The 8791-nt window shown below is 46.4% G+C and overlaps 1 protein-coding gene and 1 pseudogene across 7 annotated transcripts in view; one reads left to right on the forward strand and one right to left on the reverse strand.

Moving 5' to 3' along the window:
* RABL2B (RAB, member of RAS oncogene family like 2B) overlaps positions 1-8791 on the reverse strand; it is a 17390-nt gene extending 8599 nt beyond the window's left edge. For 2 of the 7 annotated variants that reach the window (XM_040233527.1, XM_040233522.1), the window contains exons 1-2: positions 8505-8791; positions 6779-6936 (exon numbers count right to left, since the gene is read on the reverse strand). In XM_040233527.1, the coding sequence (XP_040089461.1) occupies positions 6779-6885 (107 nt within the window). In that variant the 5' untranslated portion in view covers positions 6886-6936; positions 8505-8791. Of the gene's footprint in view, positions 1-6778; positions 6937-8470 lie in introns of those variants that run through there. The other 5 variants (XM_040233523.1, XM_040233526.1, XM_040233525.1 and 2 more) reach the window with 5 other exon arrangements.
* LOC120857549 overlaps positions 8399-8791 on the forward strand; it is an 8374-nt pseudogene continuing 7981 nt past the window's right edge.

An 8791-nucleotide genomic window follows, 5' to 3' on the forward strand; every position in this document is an offset into this window, starting at 1 on the left:
CAGAGGACCGGAGGGGGGCAGACAGGCGTCACAGACAGACAGAGGACAGGAGGTGGGCAGACAGGCATCACACACAGAGGACAGGACTGGAGGGGGCCTGACAGGCATCACAGACAGACAGAGGACAGGAGGGGGGCAGACAGGCGTCACACACAGAGGACAGGACCGGAGGGGGCAGAGAGGTTATCTGAAGTCACAACGGCTAAAAACTTCCCAAACCTGATGCAAGACATGGATGTACACACCTAGGGAGCGGAACACACTCCAGGCAGGATGAACTCACACTGCTCCACATTGCAGGCAAACTGTAGGAACTGAAAGACAAGATCCTCAATAAAATAACTTTCTCATCGGATGCCACTGAGACCAGAAGGCAGTGGAAACATAACTGAAGTCCTGAGGGGGAAAAAAAACTGTCAGCAAAGAATTCTATGCACAGCAAACTATCCTTCCAGAAGGAAAGCAAAATTGGGACAACTCCCAGATAAATATAAGCTGACGTGGCTCATAAGCAGTAAATCTGTCCTAGAAGAAACAGTACAATGAGTCCTCCAGGTTGAAATGAAAGGACTAAACAGTAATTTGAAGCCCTATAAAGAAATAAAGATCTTCAGTAAAGGTAGCTACATAGCAAATATAAAAACAATACTCTCATACTTTCAGTTTATAACTCTTTTTTTCTCCTATATGATTTAGAAGACAAATACATAAAATTATAGTTATAAATCTATGTTAATGAACAATTAATGTATAAAGATGTCATATGTGACAAAACAATATAAAAGGAAGGGACAAAGTGTTTGTATACTATTCTAATTAAATTGATATTCAAATATGCTGTTATAAATTTTAGATATTAATTATAATCTTCAAGGTAACTGTTAACAAAAAATTTTAAAAATTATACATGAAAGAAAGAGATTTAGAACAGTATCCTACCAAAAATCAACTTAAAAAAAAAGTGTAATGGAGTAATTGAGAGATAAAACAGGAGACATATAAAACAAATAGTTAAATGGCAGAAGTAAATTCTTCTTTATCACTAATAACTTTAATTACTGTTGTTGTAAATGGGAATAGATAAAACTCTCCAATTAAAAGTGAGAAACTGGCAGAGTATATTTTAAAAATATGTACCAAGTATGTGCTAACTGTAAGACACTTGCTTTAGATACAAGGTCAAAAAGAGGCTGAAAAAAAAAGGATGATAAAAGATATTCCCTGCAAACAGTATTCAAGAGAGAACTAGGATGGCTATACTACAGCCAGACAAAACACACTTAAGTGACAAATGTAACAAGAGATGAAGGACATTAGATAGCAACGAAAAGTTCCATCTGTCAAGAAAACAGAAAAGTTATAAACATGTATGTAAAGAACAGCAGAGTTGTTGCAAAATATATAAAGTCAACACTGACACAACTAAGGGAAGACATAAACAGCTGGACAATAATACATTAAGGTTCCAGCATCCCACTGTCAGTGATGACCAGGGCAGTGAAGCAGAAGCCTTGAACCACACTGAAGACCAAGCAGACCTACACACACCCAGAACACTCCAGCTAACAGCAGGGGAACACATGCTCTTCTCGAGTGAACTCAGCGTAGGCTACAAAAATGTCAATAAGAAGACTGAGATTACACAAAATATCTTTACAAATAAAATGGAATGCAACTAGAAGAACAGAAGGAAAACCAGACAATTCACAAAACAGTGCAAATTAAATCAACAATATAACTGTACATTTTAAGGTAGTAGATATGAAAGACCACACTAAACTCAAAGCTAGCAGAAGGAAAGAAACAGCACAGGTGAGAGTGGAGAGTCGCAGAATACTGAACAGAAAGACAGCAGAGAGTGTCAGTGTAACCGGAAATGAGTTCTTTGAAGAGATCAGCATCAACAAACCTTTAGGTAGACTAAGAAAAGAGAGAGGACACAAATGATCAAAATCAGAACTGAAAGCTGGGAGAGTAACATCAGTCTCATAGAAACAAAAAAATTACAAGTGAACACCGTGAACTACTGCCTACCGATAAGCTGGATAACCTAGAGGAAGTGCACAAATTCCGAGAAACACACGAACTTCCAGGTTCAAAATGAAACAGAAAATCTGAGTAGACCTATACCAAGTAAGGAGATTACATCAGCACTCAAACACTCCCTGTAACTAAAGGTCCAGGACTGAATTACTTCCCTAGTGAATTCTACCAACCGTTTCATGAACAAACACCAGTTCTTCTCAAACTTTTCCCCCAAACTGAGGAGGGAACACTTTATAATTCTTTCTCTGAGGCCAGTGGTACCCTGATTCCAAGACCGGACGACACTATTAGAAAAGAAAACGACAGGCCAATATTCCTCGTGACTTTAGTTGTAAAAATCCCCGCAAAAATCCACCAGCAGACTTCCCTGGTGGTCCAAAGGTCCAGAATCCACCTGCCATGCAGAGAACGCAGGCTTGATCCCTGGTCCGGGAAGATTCCACGTGCTATGGGCAACTAAGCCATGTGCCACGGTGAGCCTGCACTCTAGACCCCACGTTGCGCGACACGAGGAGCCACTGGGAGCAGAAGCCCGCACAGCTCAGCCAGAGAGCAGCCCTGCTCGCTGCACCAGAGAAAGCCCACGCACAGCAACCAAGGCCCAGAACAGCGCAAAAAAGCCACTAGCAGACCAAATCATATTAAAGGGATTATACGTCATCACCAAATCATATTAAAGGGATTATACGTCATCACCAAGGGAGATCTATTCTCAGAATATAAAGGTGGTACAACTTAAGAAAATTAATCAAACATATATAAATAGGATGAAGGGAAAATTCCACATATTCATCTCAATAAATGCAAACAAAGCAACTGACAAAAACCAAACACCATTTCATGACAAAAACACTCTATAAACTAGGAAGAGAAGGCAATCACCTCAGGATAAAAGGCCACACAAGAAAACCCCAATGCTGTAAAGAGCAATATTGCATAGAAACATGGAATGTCAGGTCCATGAATCAAGGTAAACTGGAAGTGGCCAAACAGGAGATGGCAAGAGTAAACATCGACACTTTAGGAATCAGTGGATTAAAATGGACTGTAAGGGGCAAATTTAATTCAGATGACCATTATATCTACTACTGTGGGCAAAATCCCTTAGAAGAAATGGCGTAGCCATCATAGTCAACAAAGAGTCCAAAATGCAGTACTTGGGTGCAATCTCAAAACCAACAAAAAGATCTCTGTTCACTTCCAAGGCAAACCATTATCACAGTAATCCAAGTCTGTGCCCCAACCAGTAATGCCAAAAACGCTGAAGTTGAACGGCTCTGTGAAGGCCTACAAGTGCTTCTAGAACTAACACCCAAAAAAGAAGTCCTTTCCATCACAGGGGCCTGGAATGCCAAAGTGGGAAGTCAAGAGACGCCTGGAGTAACAGGCAAGTTTGACCTTGGAGTACAAAATGAAGCAGGGCAAAGGCTAACAGAGTTTTGCCAAGAAAACACACTGGTCATAGCAAACACCCTCTTCCAAAAACACAAAAGAAGACTCTACACATGGACATCACCAGATGGTCAATATCGAAATCAGATTGATTATATTCTTTGCAACCAAAAATGGAGCAGCTCTAAACAGTAGCTGACTGTGGCTCAGATCATGAACTCCTTATTGCCAAATTCAGACTTAAATTGAAGAAAGTAGGGAAAACCACTAGACCATTCAGGTATGACCTAAATCAAATCCCTTACAATTATACAGTGGAAGTGACAAATAGATTCAAGGGATTAGATCTGATAGACAGAATGCCTGAAGAACTACGGACAGGGGTCCATGACATCGTACAGAAGGCACTGATCAAGACCATCCCCAAGAAAAAGAAATGCAAAAAGGCAAATGGTTGTCTCACGAAGCCTTTCAAATAGCTGAGAAAAGAAGAGAAACTACAAAGGAGAAAAGGATATGCCCATTTGAATAGAGAGTTCTGAAGAACAGCAAGGAGAGATAAGAAAGCCTTCTTCAGTGATCGATACAAAGAAACAGAGGAAACCAAGGGAAAGACTAGAGATCTCTTCAAGAAAATCAGAGATACCACGAGAACATTTCATGCAAAGATGGGCACAATAAAGTACAGAACTGGTATGGACCTAACAGAAGATATTAAGAAGAGGTGGCAAGAATACACAGAAAAACTACACAAAAAAGATCTTCATGACCCAGATAAGCATGATGGCATGATCACTCACCTAGAGCCAGACGTCCTAGAATGTGAAGTTAAGTGGGCCTTAGAAAGCATCACTACGAACAAAGCTAGTGGAGGTGATGGAATTCCTGTTGAGCTCTTTCAAATCCTGAAAGATGATGCCGTGAAAGTGCTGCACTCAATATGCCAGCAAATTTGGAAAACTCAGCAGTGGCCACAGGACTGGAAAACGTCAGTTTTCATTCCAATCCCAAAGAGAGGCAATGCCAAAATGTTCACACCACCGCACAATTGCACTCATCTCACACACTAGCAAAATAATGCTCAAAATTCTCCAAGCCAGGCTTCAGCAGTACATGAACCGTGAACTTACAGATGTTCAAGTTGGATTTAGAACACGCAGAGGAACCAGAGATCAAATTGCCAATGTCCACTGGATCACTGAAAAAGCAAGAGAGTTCCAGAAAAACATCTATTTCTGCTTTATTGACTATGCCAAAGCCTCTGACTGTGTGGATCACAACAAACTGTGGAACATTCTGAAAGAGATGGGAATACCAGACCACCTGACCTGTCTCTTGAGAAACCTATATGCAGGTCAAGTAGCAACAGTTAGAACCAGACATGGAACAACAGACTGGTTCCAAATTGGGAAAGGAGTACATCAAGCTTGTATACTGTCACCCTGATTATCTAACTTCTATGCAGAGTACGTCATGCAAAATGCTGAGCTGGATGAAGCACAAGCTGGAATCAAGACTGCTTGAAGAAATATCCATAATCTCAGATCTGCAGAAAACACACCTTTATGGCAGAAAGTGAAGAGGAACTAAAGAGCCTCTTGATGAAAATGAAAGAGGAAAGTGAAAATGTTGGCTTAAAGCTCAACAATCAGAAAACTAAGATCATGGTATCTGGCCCCATCACTTCATGGCAAATAGATGGGGAAACAATGGAAACAGTGAGACTTTATTTTCTTGGGCTCCCAAATCACTGCAGACGGTGACTGCAGCCATGAAATTAAAAGATGCTTGCTTCTTGGAAGAAAAGCTATGACCAATCTAGACAGCATATTAAAAACGAGAGAAACATTACTTTGCTGACAAAGGTCCATCTGGTCAAAGCTAGTTGGAACATAAAGAAGGCTGAACGCCAAAGAACTGGTGCTTTTGAAGTGTGTGTTGGAGAAGACTCTTGAGAGTCCCTTTGACTGCCAGGAGATCAAACCAGTCCATCCTAAGGGAAATCAGTCCTGAATATTCATTGGAAGTACGGATGCTGAAGCTGAAACTCCAATACTTTGGCCACCTGATGCAAAGAACTGACTCAATGGAAAAGACCCTGATGCTGAGAAAGATTGAAGGCAGGAGGAGAAGGGGATGACAGAGGATGAGATGGTTGGATGACATCACTGACTCAATGGCCATGAGTTTGAGCAAGCTCCAGGAGTTGGTGATGGACAAGGAAGCCTGGCGTGCTGCAGTCCGTGGGGTCGCAAAAAGTCGGACATGACCGAGTGATTGAACGGAACTGAACTGCTGAAAACCCCAGTTAGCACCACACTCAGTGGTGAAACACTAAAAGCTTCACCTCAAAGTGAGAAATAAGAGGATGCCTGCTTTTGCCACTTCTATTCAACACAGCACTGAGAGTTCCAGCCAGAGCCCTGTGATAAGGAAGTCGTTAGTTTGAGTCCCATCCGAGGCGTTTCACAGTGGCAGCCCTGCTCCCACCTAAAGCTTGGGCACTGAGGTGAGGGCTCAAGCTTAGAGCTCCTGCTATAAGTTCCTGTCTTGCTTTTCCCAGGGCATCTTTTAAAATAAACAGAGCTGAGGTTGAGAAAAGTTAAATTACCTCTGTGCCAACCAGCAAAGCCCCTAGGGAATTATTCACAGCTCCCTGATTCCAAGGATACGTCAATAAAAGGTAAAAGTGGGAAACAAGGTGGACACTAAACAAGGAATCTGGTCGGGGCAGAAATGGCTGTGCACCCCACGGCCCCAGAAGCCGAGCGACAGGCTCAGCCCCGTGCAGACAGGCTGCCGCACTGCAGAGCCTGGCGCAGGGCCTCGGGGGCCCGCTGCGCACAGACGCACCAGGGTTACGGCCGAGCCCATCTGTACGCTGATTACAGCCAGGCATCACTCCCATCCACTCTTCTCCGAGAGTTCTTCCAAGGAAGTTTCCTCACCACCTTTCTTCAGCCTGCTGCTGGTTATGCTAGTCACACTTTTCACACTTTCCTCTCCCCGTTCCCACTGTCTGCACCTTGAAATCTCTCAGCCCACACACCACATACAGGAAAACCCCAGGTCTCACCTGAACTGGTCCAGCAGTCTCTGCCAGGACTCACGGGTAAAGCTCACCTCTCTCAGTTCTGACTCAGCCCTCTCCAGCCCTCCTCCCCAGACACACACAGCTGCTGATGGGAGGCTCCCGTGTTCCCCCATGCCTGGGCTCCCTCCCCACACTCACAGAAGCCATGCTCCTCTGTGCCTCTGGAGGCACCGAGGCACAGGTTCTGCCTCTAAGAACCCAGATCTGTTCTGGGCCTGGCTTTGCCCCCCGAATCCCCCAACATACTTGGACTTGCCCACAGCGCTGTCTCCCAGGCAGATGATCTTCACGTTGTCGTCAGCGTCATATTTCTCCTGGTCCAGCTCACAGGGTTTGGCTTTGTCCCTAGCCATTGGCTCCTGGCTGTAGAAAGGGCATCAGCTCAGGGGAGGGGGATCTTGTCACTGGAAAGATCGAGAAGAGGCTGTTGGTAAAGAGATGAGAAGTCCCCTCAACCAAATCCCCTTCCTCTTCCTGGACAGGGGATACAATGAGCTGATGAGAGAGGAGCCCCAGGAAACACTATTCTGTTCTATTCACCACCCACCTGGCTAGCGCTTGCTGAACCGTGGCGTTGTAATCTTGTCCCCAACAAGATGTTCTTAGAGTGGTTTACCCTGCCTATGCTCAGGACCACAACTCCCACTCCCACCTAGAGAGACTATTCTAAAACCATGTTGAAGTTTTACAAGTTTTATGTACAAACATTTGCTCACTTGTAAAGCAGGAGCAAAAATCAATGCTTACATCACATAATCAATTTGAGACATTGTGTGGGCCTGAATTATCATCGCAAATGACAGACCACACAGCCAAAGACGGCTCTTCCGGGTCCTCTACCTCATGCTTCTCACCTCCACCTCATTTTCCATCCTCCTGAAATCAGTAGCTATTTTTCCCTTTCCCAAACCTGGCATTCCCAGGCCCTCTTCTCTAGGGTTGTTTCAACCTCTATTAGTTTCAAGGATCTCCTAAATGCTGATGATGCCAAATCTGCATCTACACAGAGACCGCGTGCCCCTCAGTGCCAGACTCAAGCATGCAGTTGCCTACCGGGTTTTGACTAGCAAACTACTGCACACAGGCAAAAATGAGCTGTGAAACCTAAGCCCCGCCCACCCCAAACTCCCTCTTCACATCCCTTGTCTGTACATCAGCAGACAACCTGGGCCAGCCCCGGCGTGTGACACAGTCTCGAGCTCTATCCCACTATCCTCAGGCCATCACGCCCAACTATATTACTAACTTCACAAACATCACTGAGAATGTGCCACAGTCCACACTCTGAGCTCAGCCACGCAACAACGCAGCAGCAGCGCCCACACTTACGCAGCCTTAAATACGGGCAGATCTTGCACAAGACACGGAGGAAAACTCTCCTGTGGCAAGAGGTATGGCCGAGGTGCACACAGGGTGGAGAATACCAAGAGGACCCCTCAAGTAGGGAGTCAGCCTTGTTCACCGAGCACCCTCAGCCTCCAGGGCAGGGACTGGGAAGAGGCAGGGGCTCAATAAGCATAGTAAGGGGCTGCCCCTTCCTCCTCCACCCTGCAGCTGGAGCCGAGCGCAGCCAAACCTATTCTCGAAGACCTTCAATGCTTGTCGATATTCTCGCGACCCAATGGATAAGCTCTCTTTCACTCAGTTTTCCAGCACCTCAACCTCTTGGCCAGAATGGGCTCCCTTCGCCTCCCTCCTCCCACCGTCGCCAGAACCACTGCCCCGCTCTTTCCCCCCCACCGGGCCCTCCGTCCAGCTGAGGGCCCGAGGACGGCCTTGAAGGGGCGCTTCCCACAGGCGAGGCCGCCACTCGCGCGGTTTCATCTCGGCTGCTCCCGAGCGAGGACTGGAGACTAGAGGCGCCGCATGGCCAGCCGCCCTCAGGGCCCCCGGCCGCCCTCGGAACCCGCCCGTCCCGGATTCCCTCCAGTGTCGGACCCTGACAGCCCGCCCAAGGCCCACCGCCCCTCACTCGGCGTCCAGCTCTGCCCGCGTCCCCGCAGCTGCTACGCAACCGCTCAAGGACTGCAGGAGGGCTGCCCGGCCGAAGGCCTGAAAGACCCCGGGAGGCTGGCTCGTGCGATGCCGGGCCGGAGTACCGCCGGTGAACGAGCATCCGGATCAGGCCGGTCTGGGGTTTCCAACTGCCAGAGTCTGGGTGGGCTTCACCTGGGGACTGAGCCAAGATCCAGGCGGCTTTAGGTCTCGGGGAGTGACTGGAAAGCGGGAGACCGGAGTCTAGGGAAGAGGGCCTGCGGC

The sequence above is a fragment of the Oryx dammah genome, unplaced genomic scaffold (assembly GCF_014754425.2).
Source record: "Oryx dammah isolate SB20612 unplaced genomic scaffold, SCBI_Odam_1.1 HiC_scaffold_29, whole genome shotgun sequence".
In the NCBI taxonomy this organism is placed as follows: Eukaryota; Metazoa; Chordata; class Mammalia; order Artiodactyla; family Bovidae; genus Oryx; species Oryx dammah.